This window comes from Anabrus simplex, chromosome 5 (assembly GCF_040414725.1).
Source record: "Anabrus simplex isolate iqAnaSimp1 chromosome 5, ASM4041472v1, whole genome shotgun sequence".
NCBI classification, from domain to species: Eukaryota; Metazoa; Arthropoda; class Insecta; order Orthoptera; family Tettigoniidae; genus Anabrus; species Anabrus simplex.
The window spans coordinates 341,902,507-341,927,140 of NC_090269.1; the positions used below are offsets into that span (position 1 = coordinate 341,902,507).

At 37.9% G+C, this 24,634-nt stretch overlaps 1 protein-coding gene across 6 annotated transcripts in view; it reads right to left on the reverse strand.

The window, feature by feature from the left end:
* Positions 1–24,634, reverse strand: part of Smox (Smad on X) — a 273,080-nt gene that overhangs the window by 130,003 nt on the left and 118,443 nt on the right. For all 6 annotated transcript variants that reach the window (XM_067147627.2, XM_067147626.2, XM_067147628.2 and 3 more), the window contains one exon: positions 15,318–15,563. In XM_067147627.2, the coding sequence (XP_067003728.1) occupies positions 15,318–15,563 (246 nt within the window). The remainder of the gene's footprint in view (positions 1–15,317; positions 15,564–24,634) is intronic.

The window sequence follows — 24,634 nt, forward strand, 5'->3', positions numbered from 1 at the left end:
TCTGATAAGCCTTCTTTTTACATTTACAAGCAGCTCTCACTTCATCATTCCACCAAAATGTTTGCTTTTTCCCATCTCTACACACAGTTTTTCCCAGGTATTCCCTTGCTGTTTGCTACTACAGCATCCCTGTATGCCACCCATTCTGTTTCTATACAGTATCCTGAACCTGCTTTCTGTCCAATGTTTGGAACTTCTCACTAATCATAAACATGTACTTCTGTCTAATTTCCTCGTCCTGAAGATGTTCTACCCTTATTCGTTTGCAGACAGTTATCACTAACAGATTTCCTGAATTTGAAGTCGGTTAAGATATAGTCTATTATGGATCTGGTACCCCTACCTTCCCATGTGTAGTGGTGAATAGCCTTACGCTTGAAGAATGTATTCGTAACTGCTAAACACATACCAGCACATAAGTCCAGCGGACGATTCCATTCCTATTAGCTTCCTTATTTTCCCCACATTTACCAATCACCCTTTCGTATCCTTCAGTTCTGTTTCCAATTCTCGCATTGAAATTGCCCATTAGCACTATCCTATCCTTGCTGTTGACCCTGACTACGATGTCACTCAATGCTTCATTAAACTTGTCAATTTCATCCTCATCTGCACCCTAACATGGTGAATACACTGAGATAATTCTCGTCCTAATTCCTCCTACTGCCAAATTTACCCACATCATTCACTCGTTTATGTGACTAATAGAAACTATGTTGTGTGCAATAGTATTCCTGATGAACAGCCCTACTCCATACTCTGCCCTTCCCTTTCTGACACCCGTCAAGTAAACTTTATAAACTTCTATCTCTTCCTCGTTATCTCCCATTACCCGAATATCACTTACTCCTAAGCACATCCAGATGGATCCTCTTTGCTGACTCAGCCAGTTTACTTTCTTTCTTCCATAAGCCCCATTAATATTGATAGCTCCCCACCGAATTCCATTTCGTTCGCCAAGTTGTTTCCAAGGAGTCCCTTGCCTGTCAAATGGGAGTGGGACTCCGTTACTCCCATAGGTCCGAGGCTTGCTTAAAATGTTCTGAGCTCGGTAAATTCATGAAGCAGGATGCTACCCTACTTACACATAGTCCAAGTGAGGATCTCTTCTGTAACGAGTTAGGGACCACCGGTGGATTGTATAGCCCTAGCCACCTGAGCACAAGGAAGGCCATGACTCAGAATATGACCGAGATGCCCACTCCCATTCCATAGCAACTGGTATTCCGACTCTCAGGACCAATCAAAGACAAAGGTAGGGTTTTCCACCTGTTCAATACTACGAAATAGTGAAATTATTAAATCATCACAATTTTGTTGTCATTTTTGGTACCGGTTTCAAAACTTTATTTGCCATCATCAGCCTAGGAGATTGTTGCAGGACATTTTGATATTTACATTAAAATATTAGTAACATATGTATGTACATGAACAGAACCTTCTAAAATAAGTTTTGTTATTTACAATTGTGTATATACCGTAAAAGTTATGTAATTGAAAAACAGAGACTAAATCACTCCTTGTGAGGTTCTAGAAAAGATATTAAAAAAATGTCTATATACAATCTTTTAACTGTACATCTCCTTGCGTTGTCAACTGTTTGTAACTATACATAAATTTAATTATAATACTCAAGTTTCAGATAAAATTTACTTTTTAAGTGTAACTTATTCATCTGTTAAAGATGTACAACTAGCCTTGAAGAGGTATAAAAACATTTTAAAACATTTTGTCATGAGCGATCTTTACAATAATACATTAACAGCTGGTTTCATTCTAGAATACTGTCGTAAAATATAAGTGGGTAGAAGATCATTTTTGGTGACCAATTATTATAGGAAACAGTTCCTCATAGAAATTAATCAATGAACCATCTATATTGTTCAGATTTTCTGGTTGTTAGATTAAAAGATTAATGACATATGTCTTATATGTATTCACTGAATCAGCTTAACTACTTTTCATCCTACGAGTTCGGTCCACATGTGACATTTACTTTACCTTACCACTATTTTGCTTTGGTTATTATTACTGGGTTAACTTGTTTTTTGGGCTGTGAATTTGTGTTGCTACAGTAGACCGTTTTAATTCTTTCATTAGTTATATCACGACAAGCTTATTACGGAAGGTAGAATGGGATATTCTTTGTTCTTACTGATCATATTAAATGACACTACCATCGCTTTTAGAAGGTATGTCACATTATGAGGGTACCAAACTATACTATGAAGTGACATACTGAAATGCCCCATATGATGAAAGAGTATGTAAGTACACATACCATACGCTGAGCTCAATCTTATGAAACCCTTATGCTGTCATTTTATCTGTTTGTTTCACTTTCCAAATTTCTGATTTTATAATATATTTGTGATTACCCTCATCTCATCCTTTCCTTGATTAAATTTGGTTTAAGTTACCTTACCTGATTGGTATTGATGGGACAGGGCGAGTTTACTTCCAACTGTTTTCTGTTTGTCCTGACTGAACGATTCAACGGACCTGTAAGATTAATGCACTGCTTAACTGCACTCTCTAAATTCTGCTGCTTTAATACTGGTTGCATTGCACTACTGCGATCGCTTCGCAGTGTAAAATTACTGATGATGATGATATGTTACCCAGTATAGTTAGGTAAGGTTTTGGTGGTATGTAAGTGGGGAGGTGACATTGCAGGGTACAGAAAAGGTTTTGCTGAGGGTGAATTTGTTAGGAAATGTCTCATAGTATTTGTGGAAACACTGTGTCCTGATAAAACTGACATTTTTAACCCGATGAGTGCTACGCTCGCCTATAGACGGGCTGACGTGGCCGGTCCACCACTGCTACGCCCGTCTATAGATGGCGCGCGAGAATTTTAATTTTATTTATTTTATTTTTTTTTGCTAGGGGCTTTACGTCGCACCGACACAGATAGGTCTTATGGCGACGATGGGATAGGAAAGGCCTAGGAGTTGGAAGGAAGCAGCCGTGGCCTTAATTAAGGTACAGCCCCAGCATTTGCCTGGTGTGAAAATGGGAAACCACGGAAAACCATCTTCAGGGCTGCCGATAGTGGGATTCAAACCTACTATCTCCCGGATGCAAGCTCACAGCCACGCGCCTCTACGCGCACGGCCAACTCGCCCGGTATTTTAATTTTTTTTTTTTTTGAGTTTCTCGGTTCACTTTTGAGTGCCAATTTGATCTCTGACATGTTCTGCCATCTGTTGGGCATTATGTAGAACTAATTTATCAGAGATTATAGCTTCGGGAAGTAACTTACAGAGCTTTTTGTAGACATCTGTGGAGTTCATCTGTGATGTAAACAAACATGGCAGAACAACAATTTAGTTGCTCTTGCAGCAATGTTATTTCGGATCAGAGAATCTTTCAGTTATTAACCACAGCAGAAAGTGATTATGGAGATGATCATTTTAATGAATTGTTAAGCGATTTTGCAAGTGAGAGTGATAGAGAGAGTGCCGAAAATACTGTATGTAAGAGAGAAACAGAGGCTTCTTCTAAACGAAAGAAGAAAAACACAATGAGTACAAAAGCTATTTTATCACTATTTTCATGGCGGACGGATTACTTTTCTTCACCAGAGTTTCAAGTAACTGTGACAGGCTCTGAGGGCCAAGTAGTGTTTGATGACAACCCGAAAATCATTGATTTTTTTAGAATCTTTTTTGCCAGTGAAGTTGGTGCAGATAGTTTAACAAATCGTCATCACAAAAAACCCGTGGAAAACATGTAACTATCACCACATTCCAGATTTGGAAAGTAAAATATCAACTTATATATTTCTGAGAAGTTACATGTATTAGTTGCCTACAGATTTTAGGAAATAATATTATTTTGGGCTCTTTACTTTTTATAAACATAATGCACGCATGGGCACATAAGTGTAATTTTGTTTTCTCTCAAAATAATATTGAACATAAGTGTAGGATTTTCCATTTGCATTTAGATTCATAAACAACCAACATATATAAACATTTTAAGCTAATCACCCCACTGGTAAGTTAAAAATAGAGGCTTCTACAAAAAAATGTACATACAAATGAAAAAACTCAGCACTGAGGTACCAAACAGTCAACTAGTAACTCAGTACTTAAAAGGTTAATTCGAGCATCAGCCAGCCACACAACAAGAGCTAACGGGACCAGCAGGGAGACTTCTTATAATATCCTATCGACAGATCAGAAGCAAAAACACCAAAATTTCAACTGTGTTAGAAATTTTCCCCAGCCAGCTACAAAGTTCTTTAAGCTAACAAAATAAGTAAGAGCGTGCACACACACACACACACACAACACACACTCTCTCTCTCTAAGAGGTTCTTAGGCTTAAATATACACCGAGTGGCCAAAAGTCATGGGAAGGGGTGTCCCATTAGAAAATGTGCTGTGTATGACCCCTGAGCGTTGCGGCTAGCTGCGGCATAGAGAGAAGTCTATCTCAGATACCAGTGTTGTGTAGACAACAAGTCATGAGTTAACAGACTTTGAACATGGGATGATCATCGGTGTATGGCGCATGATTCATAGCACTGCGAAGATTACACGCAAATTCAGGAGGTCAACAGTGTCAAGGGTGAATCTTCAACATCTCAGAGAGAATGTTACCACCCGCATACACTGCCACACGGAAAGACCAGTTCTGGTCTGGGCGGCATACTCATGGTCGCACTTAGGCCCCACTGTCCAGATGCAGGCAGCGCAGACGGTGCACGTTATGTGGACATTCCTTCAGATCACCTGCATCCCTTTCTGGCCCTGCAGTATCCTGACTGAGATCACATCGCCTCCGCAGAACCATACCGGGCACTCGATGGGCTACTGTGAGTCAGATCACTGCCCAGTTGAATGTTGGGAGTCAGGAACCTATTTCTACCAGAACTGTAAGGAGGCAACTGTACTGCATAGGCTTCACCAGCCGACGACTAACTCATGTCCCTTTCCTGATACCTCAACAAAGAGCTCAATTATTACAGGTCATTATCCTCATGGTTGTTCTGTATTGAATGATGTTATTCACAGCATTTATATTAAGAAGTCTTTCTTGTCCACCTATTCTAATAGGTTTTTAAATGCTTACAGTCAACATAGGGGCTGCCTGGCCGAGGCGGTAAAGGCGTGCTCGGTTTGCCCGGAAGGACGTGGGTTCAAATCCCCGCCAGGAAGTCGTAAAATTTGAGAAACGAGATTTCCACTTCCGGAGGTGCATATGGCCCTGAGGTTCACTCAGCCTACACCAAAAATGAGTACCAGGTTAATTCCTGTGGCAAAGGCGGCCGAGGGTAGAGCTAACCACTCTACCCCATCACGTGCCAAGGTTAACAATGGTGGAAGCTTTTACCTTCCACTCCTCCAAGGGCCTTCATAGCCTGTACGGAGGTGACTTTGCTTTTTATAGTCAACATGGTATAATATATTCTGGAATTTATTCATGTTCTAGAGGATATAGCCATGAATTTATTTTGTTACTACTTCATTGATTACCATTAAATATTTTAGTACTAAAGGGAGATTATGTATATTGTGATTATGTTTATGAATTAGAATAAGTGGACAAGAAATACTTCTTATTATAATTGCTGTGAATAACATCATTCAATACGGAACAACCATGAGGATAATGACCTGTAATGGAACAGCCAACCAGGCAAATTACCATTTAAACAAATTTATTAATCTTAAAGTGAAAATAAATAAACTATCTAAGGACATAGCCATTTCAAAACAGTGTCTGAAACTAAAACTAATTCCAAAATTTTTAAAGTCAACATAAAGAAGGAATTTAAGTAATTCCAATCAGATTAAAACTCAAAACAAGGCGAAAGAAATTTGGTTAAGAAATTAAAAGGATTATACGAGGATTGGGGCAAAAGTCATGGCAACTATTTTTTTTCTTGGAGATATGTGAAGGAATCACAAACGTATATGCATCGTGTTGAAGTTCTGCAGGCATAGTGTGTATGCAGAACAACAGATGGCTCTGTGATAGCTGGTAGTAGCGCAGCGAAGGCTGTGAAATCAGTCCGTTGGTGACTGTCGTGCGAGATGGAAGTAACCCGTGTTGAGCAGCGCGCTTACATCAAAATAGCCGTTCTCTAAGGGAGAAATGCGATGGAATGTCACAGCTAATTAGTGGAAATTCTTGGAAATAACGCCCTACCATACCGTACAGTAGCACGGTGGGTAGGAAAGTTTCAGCAAGGACGGGTGTCAACCAGTGATGAGCAACGTTCGAGACGACCTGTCAGTGTGCGGGCCAACGTGGCATGTGCCGTCATCGAGCAGCTCCTGGATGAAGACAGATGATGGATGCTACTGGAGTTAGAGAGGGCAAGTGGCATCGAGAAACGCACCGCCCACAGGATATTGCGTAATGAGCTGCAACTGTGCAAAATCGCATCGCGGTGGGTACCGCATGCACTGACAGAAGTTCAAAGGCAACAGGACGGCGATCAATTCTTGTCACAAATAATCACCATCGATTAATTTTGGTTCAGGGCATAGGAACCAGAACTGAAACATCTTGTCCATGGAGGGGCGACATGCTGGATCACCATGGAGGCAGAAGGTCCGTCAGAATCCTTCCCCAGTCAAATTGATGGTGATCGTCACGTATGACATCAGGGGTGTCATTGTTTGCCACTTTGTTCCACATGGCAGAACAGTGACCCCACAGTACTGCAAGGACTTCCTGGTGCGACAGGTATGACGTGGCGTTCGGGAGAAACGCCTGGATCTTGTGGACAGTGCAATAATCCTGCACGGCAATGCAAAACCGCATAAAGCAGAGTGTGTAGGGTAACTACTGTGACGTTGGGGATGGGAAGAATTGGAACACCCATCGTATTCTCCTGACATTTCGCCCTGTGACCTTAGAAAGATTAAGGAACCACTACATGGTAGGCGGTTTGCAACAGGAGAGGACATTGCTAATGCTGTGCGCCAACAGGTGACCCAATTCACACATGGTGCGGCAAATGCTGAGGCAGATGGTATTCAGCGCCTCCCATTGTTGGCAGCGTGTGGTGTCAGTAGCAGGGGACTACTTTGAGGGTCTTTAGGCCCAGGTTTGTCATGTCAACTTTATGTGTACTGTGTTGTCATTCTTTTGCACCGGAAAGGCCATATTGCCCTGTATACTACCGTAATAAATTAGTGTGTTACAATATTTTGGTGATATTCATTGTCCACACATGTAAATACCTTGTCCTTTCGTCTGTATATGTCACATTTCCAACTGGACTGGTATCTTCAAGAAAAAAAAAAAAGTTGCCATTACTTTTGCCCAAACTCAGTTGAATGTACAACTATACAGGTACCATTTAAAGGTGGCATAATTTCTGGCCCCATTGGAATGGTATTCATTCCAACAATATATGGACTATAAACTAATACGGATATTAGATTTTTTTTAAAAGGCGACTTTAGATAAAAAGCTAGGACAGCTAAAAGATTCCCAGTCACGATCACCTAAACAGGATACAAATACACCTAATAAGACTCCAACACATACCAGTAATCCTAAGATAATAAATTTGACTAATATACAGTTTACAGATGGGGAAATGGAGTTCCTTAGTAAAGGCCCGAAACACAACTGGCCTGACAAGAAGAAGGAAACAGATATAATTAACACAGTGGCAGAGGTGGAGGCAAACACTGCTAAACTCCCGAATGAAATACACAATGACATTAGAGCAGAAATAAAGAAAATAATAAATAGACTAGCAAAGGAACTCAATACTAAATTTGATCCTAATCAACGTAAGTTAATACAGACCACAAAAACAAAAATAGAAAATAATATTTTGGTTACGAAGGCTGATAAAGGGGGTTCAATAGTACTGATGGACAGAGATATGTACATTCAAAAAACAGAAGAGTTCTTCAATGATAATAATTACAAAATAGTTTTAAAGGTTCCTTTAATAAGAATACAACAGAATTTAAAATCTTTAATTAAGAAATCAATGTTTTTATTTAACACATTGCTGACCGGATGCTTGAGCTTGTCACATACCCTATGGACCGGACATTTTTCTACTAAGCATACCAGGGTGCACTTGATTATAAAAATGTACATACATATTAAACCAGTCAATATTTTGTCTTTAAAGTTGGTATGGGTACTCTCCAATGCCCCTAGTAGTAGTCGATCTGCCTTTACAAAATCATCTTCAGCATCAACTCCTAACACATCATTAATGTTTACATTGTTGTCGTCGTCAGAATCACTTGAATAAAGGAGCACACTAGGTAAATCACGGCCTGTAGAGGCCTGAATATCACTTCCACTATCACTCTCACATTCAGTTTCCATTAATTCATTAGACTATTTCCATTTGAACGCTCATCGGCATATAATTCTTCTAAAATATCGTCGTCAGTTAACACCGTGTTCCGCGGGCGCTCCATCTTGTCATTGACTGAACCGGCAGAAAGAAAGTCGACGTTTCGAAACTAAATCAAAGAATAAAAGAGGGTGTGAATAAAAGAAAAGTGGCAGATATACATCTACGATTTATTCTACTCAATGTGCACGTCCGAAATAGTTCAAGATATGGTCAAGAGATGTCACAGGAAGACCGAAAACAATGTCGTGAATAAAACCGAGATATCTCGGGGCCCGTCACCTACCGCTGGCGAGCGTACTACGAGATTTCTCGGGGCCCGTCACCCATGTGTTAATGAACAGGACCACCAGGAACTCATCAACATGAATCCTAACATACCATTAGCTAGACCCTTACCTAAAGTACACAAGTACACAAAAAAGATATCCCTGTCCGACCTATTATTAATTGTCGTAATAGTCCAACTTACAAAATATCTAAATGCATCTATAAATTCCTAAAAAAACCAAAAACACACACTACGTTTTTAATAATATAAACAATCCTTGAAGAACTTGGTCAATTTTTGTGACATTTTCAAAAAGTTTACCTTGAAACCCAATCAAGTAATGTGCTCATTCGACGTAGTCAATATGTATCCTAATATTCCAGTGAAAGAAACTGTCGGAATTATTTACAATAACATCTCCAAACACAGTGGCCTTAGTAAATTGGAAGTGAATGAGTTTATGAAGATACTGGAATTCGTACTGGACAACAACTTTTTTCGTTTAACGGTAAAATTTTCCAACAAAGTGGACTGGCAATGGGAGACCCTATATCTGGCATCATGGCGGACATATATATGGACACGATTGAACACACGAAGATAAAGGAAAAAATGGGAGGCATAGATTTATGGTTAAGATTTGTGGACGACACATTCATTATTATTGATAAAGACATCACTAATAGTAATGAGATACTAGAAAGTTAAAACAAGATTGACCCCAACGTAAAATTTACGAAGGAAGACGAGTCTAATAAATCATTGAATTTTTTGGAGATAACGGTCACAAGATTAAATAACACTTTTGAATTCCAGATATACAGGAAACCAACACATGCTCCAATAATCATAAACAACTCATCATTACATCCCAGTTCACAAAAGCAGGCATCTGTCTATAGTTTGGTTTATAGAGTTTTGAGAATTCCACTCTCCCCTAATAAATTAAAGACAGAATTAAACTACATAAAGAATTTAGCAAAATTAAATGGATTTAAAGTCAAAGATGGTCAATCGCCTAGTTAATAAAATTAGAAATTAGAAATACAAATTTGATACCAGACAGAATTAATAAAACCAAATATGCCACATTTACGTATTATAACCCAACGATTCACCAAATCGTGAATACATTCAAGAAACACGGTATGAACATAGCCTTTAGAACTTCTAATACGAATCAAAGTATATTTTTAATCATGGCAAAATTAATCAGGGAAACCATCATTACTTGAAATGAGGAGTTGATAGGTTGAAATGCTAAGAATGCGGGTTTTCTTATATCGGACAAACTGGGAGAAGCTTTTTTACGAGGTACATGAAGCATTTTAACGCAGAAAAACATAATAGATACTCGGCAATGAGTATGCACATGAAAGAGACAGGACACCATTTTACTTCCATAGAGAAAGATTTGACGATAATTAGGAGTACGGATTATTGTGTTTTCACAATTCAGCTTGTGGGCACTCTATTTTAACTTACATTCTGGAAATACCACGTCAATTAAGTTGCATTTTAATTTTTGTCTTTCCGTAAGATTGGTGTTCACCTTGGTGCTGTTTTTATAAAAAAACATTTACTACTGTTTTTTAAGACGAAGATTCATTAATAGTTTCAGACAAGGTTTTAAATTGACATTGTGATAATTTTAATTGTTTATGTTAACACGTTTTTAGAAGTGCTTTAATGTTGTTTTTTAGATGTAATGTAATTTGGTTTTTAGACTACTGTAATTTTAATTTTGACTATAGTCTTTTTAATATGTTTACGACTGTTCAGGAACATCATTTTAAGATTAAAAAATTAAGGCTGAAGATGCTCTTTATATGAGCGAAACATGTGATTTGTATTGAATAGGTGGACAAGAAATACTTATTATTATAACTGCTGTGAAAGAGCTCAATAACGTGCATGGACCAGCGAACATTGACAATGGACCATGGAACACTGGCAGCATGTGGTATGGTCTGATGAATCCTGGTTCCAGTTATATCGAGTTGATGGGCACGCAAGAGTGTGGCGTATGCCCCTTAAAGCTATGGATTCTGCGTGCCAACAAGGTTGTGTCTAGGCGGGAGGTGGCTCAGTTCTGGTCTGGGCAGCGTTCTCATGGTCTCAATTAAGCCCCATTGTCTGGCAGCAGGAAACTCTGACTGTGTACGTTATGTGGACATTCCTTCAGACCACCTGCATCCCTTTCTGGCCCTAAAGTACCCTGACAGAGATGCCATGTTTCAACAGGACAATGTGCCATGTCACCACTCTGTGGCGGCACGCAGATGGTTGGAGGAGCATTCTAGTGAAGTTACCACCATGGATTGGTCAACCAGATCCCCCGATCTTAATCCAATCAAGCATTTATGGGAGCTGTCGATGCTCGTATACGTTCCATGAACTCCGCACCAACTACACAAGACCAATTGTGGGTAGCAGTGCAAGATACGTGGGTCCAGATCCCTCCAGAACGATACCAACACCTTGTACAGTCTATGCCTTGCCGTATTGCTGCTGTCTTGAGGGCTCGCAGAGGAGCAACTCGTTATTAACATCACATTCACCCTCCCATGAATTTTGGCCACTCAGTGTAGATCATACCACACCATTTTATGACAACTGTGACAACTATAAGAACTTTTTAAATTAAAAGATGAAAAAGACAACATTGCTGACCGTTACAAATAAGCAAACACCAGAAAATGTTTTTGAAAGACGTTTTAAAGAGTGTTATTTATATGACCTGTTTTCTATGTCAATTTTTAAATGAGTTATTCCCTGAAAAGGTCTTATATACGACGAAACATGTCCTAGCTTGTAATATAATGTGTTAGTCCTACATAAATGCAGGGCAAATAAAGTATTGAATAGGTGGAAACACACTCTTAATTTAATTTGATTGGAGAATACGGATTCAACCATGAAGTTTGTAAACTGCAGCCTATACAACACATCACGTTTGAGTGCAGATTGTGGAGCCTGTGAAGGTGATCCATTGGACTTTGTTCAAGCCACACCTTCTACGAAACAGTGGCTGAATAGTATTGTACCCAGAATGGTTACAAGTATGAGTCCGTCTCAATGTTTCCTGGGCGCATGTGTGCTGTCTTCATGATGTGTTCTTTGGACCACGTGGTAATACTGGGAAGTGATACATCTTTCCGTCCGACATCTTTGGACAACACGGAGGGAATAAAATGGACGCAGAGAACAACTTTGTTCTCTTTACATTACAGAACACCGTCTTTACAACAGCAAGGTGTTTGTATGTTGCCAGTTGTTTGAAATCTAGAGAAGGTTACATTATGGAACACCGTCTTTACAATGGTGAAGTGTCTATACGTTGTCAGTTGTTCAAAATCTCAAGAAGGTTGCCATAATGAAGTTAGATAAATTTAAATATGTGTTCATGAACTTTCCTTTGTTTGAGATAGTAGTTTCTACCAAGTCGAAATTGGCGCTTGGATTTTGAACACTTACCCACAATAATGGGAGCATGCAAGCACTCAGTAGTGTATAAATGTGTTGAAGCTTTTGTTAAATTGTTAAATTGAACAGTAATTTTTGAAGTATGACAGTAGAAGCCCGTGCACATTCGGACAGGACATCTTGGAACATTAATGTGAGATAATTTGGAATGGACTGCCAAACGCAGAGAAGTAGCCTCAAATTAGTGTAAATATCCAGTGATTTTGTTAACAAAACAATGTTCTTGTGTTTTACGAACTGTGACGTGTGCGCGTCAATCCTTGACATATCGTCAAGTTACATTTTCTTTTATGTGGTTCACTGAGCTTGAGTGTGTTTAAACATGAATAGTTTATATTGAAAAGTGGAAAGCAGATAACATAATTATTTCAACGAAGAGGTTATCTTGTGTTAAAGTACAAAGTTACAATCACCTTATGTTACTCATGGTGTTAGATATCGAACAAGTTCGAGGTGATCGTTTCGTAAAAGTGTAGCACAATTCCACAAGTTCATTTCATCATGGCACGAGTTCATCAGGGATAAGGCATCATATTATGACCTGGAAGATTTCATGACGACGTCCACATTCCCTTTCACCGGGATTCGACATCTATAGGAGTTCGATGACGACCAAACAACCAGCATCCCTTCTCAATCCCAAGACGGAAGCTTAAATCATGGAGGGGAGCTGAAGAGTAACGCATGTCGTAAAGGACTTCCAAAAGGGACAGCAATGAGGTACGAATCGTGGAGACTGCCATAACCAAATGGCGGGGGGAGCAGAAGATCTAATCTGAGTTTTTTTAAATCGTAAGTATTGTTTTCCCTTAAGTGAAATCATGTCATATTAGATTGCCAATTCCAGCATAACATTTGATTACATGATGACACGGATTTTTTTTTTTTTTTTTTTTTTTTTGGTATGAGTATTTTGGATTCAAATGGAGATGTTGATCAAATTTATATTTTCGAGTTCAAGCGATAACCAAACCCTATTTCAACCTTTATCATGAGTGTGAAGTTTGGTTTTAGAATATTTTTTTTATTAGTATGCAAAGTTCTCAACGGGTGTACTTCGATGACAGTACATGTAAATTAATGCAAGCTTATTTTGGACCGGTTAATTAACATACAAATATTTATGAATTACATGGGGGAGTGCGATATCTGTAATTTAAGCATATTTGACCTAATTTTCATAAGATGGCTACAGAGTAATAAAATACATGGTTTGAAGGTATTTAAATCAAACAATGAAGGACATTCAAGTGACTATGAGTGTTAATGAAGTGAAGAACTTAATAACTTAATTGAAATATAATAGAAGAGGAAGTGAAGCCACAGTTGAATGTAAAGCTTATGTTCTGTTTGTTCAGTTGAAATATAAGGGCAAGGTAAATTCTTAATCACTAATTTTTATGCCATAGCACAATTTTGATTTACCAGTAGTGTAACTTGCCAACAAAGGAGGGAAAAGCATGATGTGAGAGATGTCATTCTGTTTCAATTCTCTGTTTTATTTTGATGAATGCTTTCCTAAATTTGTCAGCACAATGACAGGCTTATATCTGTTACGTTTGGTATCACGCTGGATTTGTGATGTAATGTTATTTTCTAGTCTTTCGTAATATACATATATTCTTGGATGTTTTCTTTTCTCATTTAACTATAACCTTCTCTTTGTGAGTCTAGCCATCCTATGCACGCATTGTTCCATACTGACCCGTATCGACCCGAGATTTCATGCTCACCTATATCCCTAATTTCTTTTAGGGTACAATATGGACTTAAGAATATACACATGATGTTTCTTGTCATGTGTATTTATGTATATATTGTATATAGGCACTATTTTTTGTGTTACCTTTCAATCAATGCTGTAGTTCTGCATGAAAAACCATATGATAAATAAATAAATAAATAAACGTGGGGTACTAACAGAATACCAACCAGAAATCGTTATCATGCCAACAATTATTATAGAGTGCCAAGATTCTGCTCCTCCCTTCAAGAAGCAACTACTATAAGTCAGTATCGAACCTATAACCTTGGGATGAAATGAAATCGTCGCATGGCTTTTAGTGCCGGGATATCCCAGAACGGGTTCGGCTCGCCAGGTTCAAGTCTTTCTAGTTAATGCCCGTAGGCGACCTGCGTGTCGTGATGAGGATGAAATGATCATGAAGACAACACATACACCCAGCCACCGTGCCAATGGAATTAACCAATTAAGGTTAAAATCCCCAACCCAGCCAGGAATCGAACCCGGGACTCTCTGAACCGAAGGCCAGTACGCTGACCGTTCAGCCAACGAGTCGGACACCTTGGGATCATGAGTTAGATGCTATCTCCAATTATAGTAGCAGCTAATGTGTAATGTTCCACCAAATGAAGCTCTGTATGGACATCTGGGCCTCAATGAACATTTGCTGAAGTGTGAGGATAAGAGTTCTTGAAAAGCATACATTCATACTGTTTGCAAAAATAAAACTGTCTCATTTTGTAAACACCCAAATCGTGTCCTTTTTAATTATTTTTCATTTTTGTTACAATTAAATAAAATGGCTAACCCAAGACATTCTCTTCTTGTATGCAAGGATTTTAAAATTAGTCTTCCATGACAATTCCATGTCTCTAAATATAATCTTTACTGAGAGAATATTTCACAAACCACCTCTGAACTGTCTATTTACCAAACAGCCATTGCTTTAATATTTGCACAGTATAGCTGATCATTCAATTGTGCAACATGATTCAACAACTTTAGCAACAAAAGCATTAGTCTAATTCAACCAAGTAAATGTGAAACTACTTTGCATCTGGATGATGAACAGACTTCCAGAGGCACACTAGACCTCAAGGATTGTTGACTTACTGACCAATGGCTGCTTTCTAGGGATGGTTTACTTGAGAGAGTTATTACCTTGTTGGAACAGACAGCTTCTGTATTGTCCCTCATTCAGCTTAAGAGAGCCTCGTTCCAAGACTTTTACTGTATATTAGTATGAAATTTATTTCAGAGATGGGGATTGAACCCATGGCTTCACATGACTAGCTTATATTATTATTTTCAAGATCAGGGAAAGTATTATTCATACAATTACCCTTCATAAACTTTTAGTTTAGAATTAAGATACTGGCAGTATTTTTTTTAGAATAATACAGGCAGGATAATACAGGCAGGAGAGGAATAGTTCATCATACACTGAAGGCCATGAAACTCACTCATGTTATCGTTGTGGTCCACATTGTCACCATCTTCAGACATGTACCCAGGAGGAGGCGTCTCTGTGCTGGGAAGGGGTCGAGGAGGTTCCAATGAAGGACTATTCAGCAAGCTGAGTGGGGCACCAGGAGACGGAAACGATGTATTCTCAGGAACCGAAGAGCTTAATTCACTGCAGTCCAATACCGTCGAAGGAAAGTCGTCAGTTGAAGCGGAGTGACGAGGCACCAGAATGGCTGGAAGAGCTGCAATAGAATTGTTTTAAAATTATTAAGTAATAGCCATTCCAAATCTTCACAAGACACCTTTAAGAGAGACAGGGATGACAGAAACTGAATCCAAAAATACTTGGAAACATGATATCAGAGGCAGTAAAGCAGAAAATAACTAAATGGCAACATGGAAGTTTAGATGACCTTATGCCTGCTGTACACCACCAAATTTTTCTTTCAATTCAATACTTCACAAGAAAAGTTGTCAAATCTTGTCAAAGATTATTCAACACTGCTGATGATTTGACAAGATTTGACAAGATTTGACAAGATTTGACAAAATTTGGCAAGGTTTGATAGTAATAATAATAATAATTTAAATGTTTCCACCTTTTCAATACAATATATTCACAAATTTACAAAATTATACGGTACTAGTTTCGACCCATCTAGGGGTCATCATCAGCCGTATTGGAGCAAAGATCATTTGTGGCGAAATCCTAAGACAATATTATTTTAAAGAATAACAAGTGAAATGAGATGTTATGGTAATAGTTAATAATACAAGGAATATACATAATAAGAGGTTTTTAACAAAGAATAAAGTATAAATGGGGTGTTGTAAAAATTATAATCATGGAAATCAGTAAGTTCTTGTATTGAAATGAAATATGGCTTAGGAAGAGGGCTTAAGGTGGGGCTGAAGGGTGCGGGAGAAAGTGTAATTGTCTTGGAAAAGTACCTTTGATTAAATTTAGGATTGAGTTTAGGTTGGCTGCATTATTGTTTCTGAGGAAAGTGATAAATAGATCGAAGAGTATGTTGGGTTTCTCTGAGATTTCATTGAGATTGTGACTGGCATTAAAGTATTGGTCTAGGTGTATGTAGTAATTTTCCATTATGTTCAGTAAAGGGCCCTTGTTTGCTAATAGGAGGATGTCCATGTCTTGTTCAATATTGGTGAAATTATGGTTATAATCTTGCATGTGTTGGCCGATGGCTGAAAACTTGTTGTATTTTATTGCGTTAGTGTGCTCGTGGTATCTGATAATGAAGTTTCTCCCGGTTTGCCCGATGTAGGTTTTTTTACAGGTGGTACATTTGATCCTATAAACTCCTGATTTTAAAAAACTGCTGGTCTTGTTGATGTGTGAAGTATTGTATAAAACATTCATGTTCTTATTGTTGGTTTTGAAGGCTATTTTAACGCCTTGTTTCTTAAAGATGTTGGTTAACTTGTAGATATCATTGTTGAACGTGAAGGTGGAAAATGTTAGAGGTTTGGTTATTTCTTTTTTGAGGGTAGTTTTTGGGCGATGTTTGTGTTTATTGATTATCCTTTCTATAAAATGATTGCTGAAGCCGTTGAATTTTGCGATTCCGCGGATTGTGTTGAGTTCGTTTTTTAGATCTTTATTGGACATAGGTATGCTGAAGGCAAACCGGGAGAAACTTCATTATCAGATACCACGAGCACACTAACGCAATAAAATACAACAAGTTTTCAGCCATCGGCCAACACATGCAAGATTATAACCATAATTTCACCAATATTGAACAAGACATGGACATCCTCGTATTAGCAAACAAGGGCCCTTTACTGAACATAATGGAAAATTACTACATACACCTAGACCAATACTTTAATGCCAGTCACAATCTCAATGAAATCTCAGAGAAACCCAACATACTCTTCGATCTATTTATCACTTTCCTCAGAAACAATAATGCAGCCAACCTAAACTCAATCCTAAATTTAATCAAAGGTACTTTTCCAAGACAATTACACTTTCTCCCGCACCCTTCAGCCCCACCTTAAGCCCTCTTCCTAAGCCATATTTCATTTCAATACAAGAACTTACTGATTTCCATGATTATAATTTTTACAACACCCCATTTATACTTTATTCTTTGTTAAAAACCTCTTATTATGTATATTCCTTGTATTATTAACTATTACCATAACATCTCATTTCACTTGTTATTCTTTAAAATAATATTGTCTTAGGATTTCGCCACAAATGATCTTTGCTCCAATACGGCTGATGATGACCCCTAGATGGGTCGAAACTAGTACCGTATAATTTTGTAAATTTGTGAATATATTGTATTGAAAAGGTGGAAACATTTAAATTATTATTATTATTACTTATATACTGTTCAATACGGACCAAAAACATGAAATTCATAACCATCAAGGTTTGATAGCATTTTGTTTTTACATGAAGAAAAGGCAAACAGCAGTTGTGGTTCTTGGACTAACAGTGGGATACATTCTTAAAAATAAGGGAAATGCACAATAAACCATAATTTACATGGGGAAAATATTAGTGTAGTTATCTGAATACTGTCAATTGCGTTGCCTAAGACACAGAGTCTATACTTACGGAGGTGATTATTAGGATATACCACGCTTTACAGTACTTGACGTAAAGTATTATTTATATATATATATATATGTATATACTGTGTTTTCCAGGAACTAACAATCCCTGGTCGTAAACTCCCAGTGGAAAAACTGGAAAAATCATGATTTACAAGCAGTTATGACTCATGAGAGGAAAGACAACACTAACCCAGGTGGTAACCAATCAAACCATCAATGGACAACTATGAGGCACTCAGATTCTGGGGGACCTGGGTTATCATGTTTAGAGAGAAAGTTGGAGTTCTCTGGCAAAGTACCATGGAAGACACCTATGTACATCGGGACCTTCATCATCAACATCCTAATTCAACCAGAAAAACTACACATCCTAACATCAGAACTAGATCGACAGATTCTAGCCCTTCAGGAAACATGCTTCACAGATGAGAACACCTTAAGACTATGGTAATTACCATGTCTTCAAAAGCAAAACAGACAAGCAGGTAGGAAGAGGTGCCATCCCACTCTTGGGTATGGCATCTGTAGTGCACAGGAGTGTAATGAGCTCAATCAAAGACGTCACACTCATAAACAACAGGCTGATGACAATGCGCGCGCAATGTGCAAACAAGAAGTACACACTGATTAATGCTCATGCCCCCACAAACATTGACAGCAAGAAAGACTTGAAGGTTGAACAGTTCTGGACCAAACTTGAGAAGGTCATGACAGCAATCCCCAGAGAAGACACAAAGATTCTACTAGGCAACTTCAGCGCTCAAATTGGCAGAGAAAAGGAGCACCAAAAGACCATGGGTAATTTCCTTTTCAAAAAGAAGTCCATGATGTGCAAGTCCGTAGGGGTGCAAATATTGACTCGGGCTATTATCTAACACGCGTCAAAGTGAAATTCACTCCAAAGAGAATCCACCATAAGAAAACACACATTCAGAAATTTGATGCGAGGCTAATATAAAAGAAGAATGGGAAAAGAACAGACCAACACTTGGAATCAGTTCCGCACAAAGATCATACAGAAAGACAAAAAGATAATCCTGCTGAAGAAGAAAATGAAACACCCATGGTGGGACTCGGCATGTGAAGAAGCACTGGAAGAAAAGAGTCTTAAAAAAAAAAAAAAAAACAGCAGAAAATCGCATGAGACTCATCAACACATTTTCGAGACCAGAAATAAGTTGCAAAATTAATCAAACTAAAAGGAGACATATGAAGGAGCAATTGGAATCCAGTGATGAAAAAACTTCAAAGACTAAAACACATGAATATTCTATAGGACATCTGCAGGAAAGATCCGAGGATACACCCCACAGAATTTATGCTTCAGAAAACAAGGTGGCAAACTTGCACTGACCAATCAAGATAACTGCAAGGCGTTGGCTCGGTACTTCTTTGAGCTACTCAATTGTCCAGAACCACCACTGAGATATCCCACAGAGACTCCCGTTTACAGAAACCCAGAATCTCAACCACCAACAAAAGAAGAAATTCACAGGCACATCCTTAGACTAAAAACAACAGGACATCTGTAGAAGATGGAATGATAATGGAATTACTAAAGAATTTAGGACCGAACATGCTTGAGGAACTTGCACAAATCATCAAAGACATTTGGAAAACGGAAAAACTACCTGAAGACTGGAAATGTGCACTCATTCACCCACTACACAAGAAAGGTGACAGGTCAGATATGAATAACTACAGAGGGATTTCCCTCGTTTAAATCACTTACAAGATCCTCTCTCAGCATGTCTGCTTCACAGCACGCAAGAGCAACTTGAACATAAGATCGACTAATACAAAGTGGGCTTCCGACCACGGCATTTCTGCGCAGAACAAATATTCAATTTTAAAATGACACTGAAATATAGGGCAACCAGAAACTGTCCGATCATTTGCATGTTCGTTGACTTGAAGAAGCATACAATTCAATTGACTGACAGTCCCTCTTTGATATCCTAGGAAAACATCACTTTACCCAAAGACTTTAAACCTCACCAAACAAACACTCACTGATACAAAATCAAAAGTAAAATTCATCAGCGAAATATCAGGGCTTTTTGAGGTTAAGACTGGCGTTCGACAAGGTAATGGACTGCTACCACGCCTTTTCAATCTCATCCTGGATAAAGTTATTAGAAGTGGGAGAAAAAACTAAAAATTCAGAACCACTGGAAACCAACTCAACACGGACGAAGAAAAGATGACATCAAGATCAGTAGCTTAACTTTTGCAGATGTCCTAGCAATACTAACGAACAGGAGTATCACAGCAATCGAACAGATAGAAGTCCTCAAGGAATATGCTGAAAAGGTTGGGCTACAAATTTCATTGGAGAAAACTAAGTTCCCTCAACATTCAGAAACTAAACACAAAATATGGGCAGGTAAAACAGGTTCCACACTTCAAATACCTTGGTGAAATTGTAGAACCAACAGGGTTAGAAAAGAAAGCACAGAAAGTTTGCCTACAGAAACTCAAAAGAGCGTATTGGAGAACATGCGATATTTACAACAAAAAATGCATGTCCACAAACCCAAAGATCAGGCACTATAGGACTGTGATCAAACCTGAAGTTTCATACGCGAGCAAAACATTGGTACTCAATAGAAAAAGGGATCCAGAGAACATTCTGAAGGAAGAATGAAATATCACGAGGAGAATTGTTGGTCCAGGAAAAAAAAAAAGAAAAAAAAAGACGGATACAGACCGAAATCCTATAAAGAAACAACGAAACTATCCAACCTGGTAGCATATATTAGAAAACGAAGATTGAAATTTTATGGACACGTTCAGACTCCCAACATCAAGGCTTACACACAAGATCATAACATACAGCAGAAAATTGAAGAGTTTACCATGGATCCAGGAAGTCTAAAAGAATCTGGAGAAAGCCCAGAAAATATATCAGAAATATCAGACAAAAATCCGTTCTGTAAAAAAGTAAACAGATGGGTAGTACAGCCAGAGAATGAAGTTCCAAGGAGACCAGGAAACAAGTGGACTGAAGAAAGGAAGAGGGCCCACAGTGAAAGCCATATTGAAGACCGGAAAGGCGAATCATAAAAGCACTGTGTGATCCAAAAGGGTCCATATGCAAATTATAATAACAACAACAACAATAACAACAACAACAACAAAATAATAATAATAATAATAATAATAATAATAATAATAATAATAATAATAATAATAATAATAATAATAATAATGGGGGTCGAAGGGGTAGTATGTGGCCCTGTGGATTAACTTCTTGCTGGTAGTGCACTAATAAAACCAAGTCCGATACATGCACGTCCACGCCATGGCTCCTGAGCAACGGGTACACTGCATGTACACAATAAACAAAGAATATGATAAGGCCCACTTTTCAATACTATATATTACGTGAAAATTTCTACATTTCTGTTAATTCATCACGTTTATGAACTTTTGGTACCGGTTTTGACAAAACTATGTGTCATCATCGGCCTAGGACAAATTATACAAAGACAAGAAAATACATTAATCTTGACACTTATAGTAATATCATAATAGTAATTTAGGAAATATATATGTTAAAACTAAAATAATATTTACATATATAAGGTGATAGTCATTAATATAATGGTGGTCGTTTTTATAAGGTGTACACCTTAGTAATTACAATGAAAAAGAATGACATGTTAAAAGAAAATTCAGTTTTTGTAATATATATTTGTAGTAAAATATAATTATCAGCTTTTGATCTGTCCTATTTTTATCTGTTGAACAGTTTGATTCCTTTTTAAAGAGGTGGTATAGCCATGTTTGACATGCTAAAAGAAGTAAGGGCCGATGACCTTCGATGTTAGGCCCCTTAAAACAACAAGCATCAGCATCATCATCATCATCATCATCATAAAAGAAGTAAACGAACACTTAGTCATAAGTTATTCCTTGTGAGTTGTAACGGTTCAAATCCCGTTACAAGGTGATACCTGTATTATTATTATTCTTCTTCCTTCGTTATGCCCATTCATAGAGCGCGTTTGAACTTGATAGTTGGTTTGATGGTTTGTGCCTTCTTATCCTCCCAAAATCTCTTCATGAATGCACTGTGTTGCATCTTGCGTTCTGTCGACCACTTCCTACCAGTTGTCTTTTTTGGTTTCTCCCTAAATTTATGATTAGCTACTTTGGTTCTAAAAGCTCCACGATTTTCCATGATGTCGTCTGTAATATTTATTTCTTGGAGGTCTGCCTTAGTTTCTTCTAGCCATTTTATTTTGACCCTGTATTATTATTATTATTATTATTATTATTATTATTATTATTTCATCTGTGATATTATAACTATTATTATTGTTTAATTCAATTCTGCAATGCTTGTCGCTTGCGTGATTGTAGTCAAATTGTTACGTATATGTGTGTGTGTGGATTAACACTAAAAACATGTACAGTAAGAGTTGCTGTATATCAGATGTGGATGTAGTGTGTGCAATAACTTCTGACATTGTAATATTGCAAAATACTGCTGGAGTATTTGCCAAGTCATCACTACGTCATCATGCACGTTTAGCGGTGAGCTCACTTTCTTGAAGATACCCAAGGGTGCTGCCGGTGATTTCAAAATAGGGTGTAACATTTGTCGCGAGGTGGGAGTAGATCATAGTTATTTCTGGAGATTGCGTAGGTGTGTCAACCAAAGTCTATATAAGGTGGCTGTATATTGTAGCGTCAGTCATTATTAAATTGGAAGGAGAGGCCACAGTTGGTCGGAGTGAACGCGATGGAGAGGCCTCAGTCAGTCATTAGTTAAACGGAAGGTGAACAGTGAAGAAGTCAAATGGATAAGTGAACAGTCATTGAGTGAACGAGATGGAGAGGCCTCAGTCGGACATTAAGTCAACGGGAGTCTACGGGAAGGAGAGGACTCAGTGAGTCATTAGTCACTGGTCATTGAGAGAGTGAGGCCCCAGTTGGTCGGTCACTAAGTTGAAGATACGGATGGAAAGGCTTGCCATGAAGTCATAGGATAGACTTTCCATGAAGTCATATAGGAAAGACTTACCAAGAAGTCATCACATGGATACTTATTCGTCAGTGAAACAAAAAGGATACATCACCAAATTAGACTTGAAACACCTACAGCGAAACACCAACTCAAAGGAATACGTCGTAATTACACTTAAAGTGTTGAAGGTACAGTCAAGTGAACCAGTGAGGGATAAATTTCATTAAATGTCCGGTCAAGAAGAATTCAAATTCATGCCTAGTTTCTTTCAGGTGCAATGTCATAATTTCATATTCTCATCTGTTTTAATCGCAGCAGTTCTCACTATTTTTATTGAAATTATTTGAAGAATATATTTTGTTCTATCAAATTAATTTATCGTTTTATTTAAACAGTAAAATTTCTTAACCTCAAATTTAATGGGGAAACCAAACGCCAATCTCCTTTTCCCAGAACTTGTATGGTATATTGTCAGAAGTAAGCTTATTACCCCACACCCTAGAGATATTCAAGAATCTCATTCTCTTATTGCTGCACTGAGTTGTAGCTGGCACCCTTCAAATAACATATGTGTAAGTAAGCAGGTAAGAACTAAGTTGAGTACAAGGTTCGATGATTGTGTATTTTATTTAATGAATATTAATTTTCATAATTTTCAATTTAAATGCAGTTTTATATATTTTCATTTAGTAAGCAAGTTACAAACATCTACAGATTATATACACAATAGGGCTTCAATTTGGAGTTGACAGATGAAGAATTTTAGTACAATGTCCAATGTAACCAAAGTAGATGAATTAAGTTTACATATCACTGCAGGTTGATATTGACAAGCAAAGTGTTCATTGAAAGTTCTCTATATCGGCTTGTCCCCTTATATGTTTGTTTATATCATATTAAGAAGTAGGTTCAACACTGTAAAATAACTGAGGTTCTTGTTGAAATGATGCTTGAAAGAAGGATCTTATAAAGCAAGTTGTAAGTACAGAGGTTGATCTAGAAAGGACCTGAACCAAACAGTAAACCTATAAGAAGGATAAGACGTGAATTAGAATTATGTAAAAACCGGAAAACATATTATTAGAAGAATAGAAGACTCACCTCAGGTACCAAGTTGATAGCAGATGTATCGGGGAGGAACTGACAGACTGAATGTCGAGGGACGGACCTTCGGAGAAAGCAGGGAGGGGCGGAGTTGCTAAGCAGGAGGGAGGGGAAGCGTGGTAGAGGCGGGGCTATAATCGGGTGGGCGCGGGCGGCGGTAGGGGAAAAATGAAAGGGTGTTCTGTATTTTGAAGATTGATCGATTTTTGGGTATTTTAAGATTATTCAATATTTTAATGAGTGTATCAAACAATATTGTAGGTTTTTCAGAAAGGTCATTAATTTGGATTATAATACTGATCAAGTGAAATGTAAAATTGTTCAGTTAAATCGAGTACAGGGCCTTTATTTATTATTTCAATGATGTCTATATCATGGTCTAAGTCATAAAATTTGTGTTTATAGTCGTTTATATGTTGACCTACTGTGAAAAATTTTCTGTATTTGATTGCATTTACATGTTCTGTGTATCTGATTTTGAATGATCTACCGGACTGTCCAAGATATGTACTATGACAGTTGTTACAATGAGATCTATAGACACCTGACTTTTCAAAAGAGTTGGAAGCGTTAATTGAGTTAGAGTTGTGTAGGATGTCTAGGTTTCTATTATTGGTTCTGAAGGAAATGTTGATATTC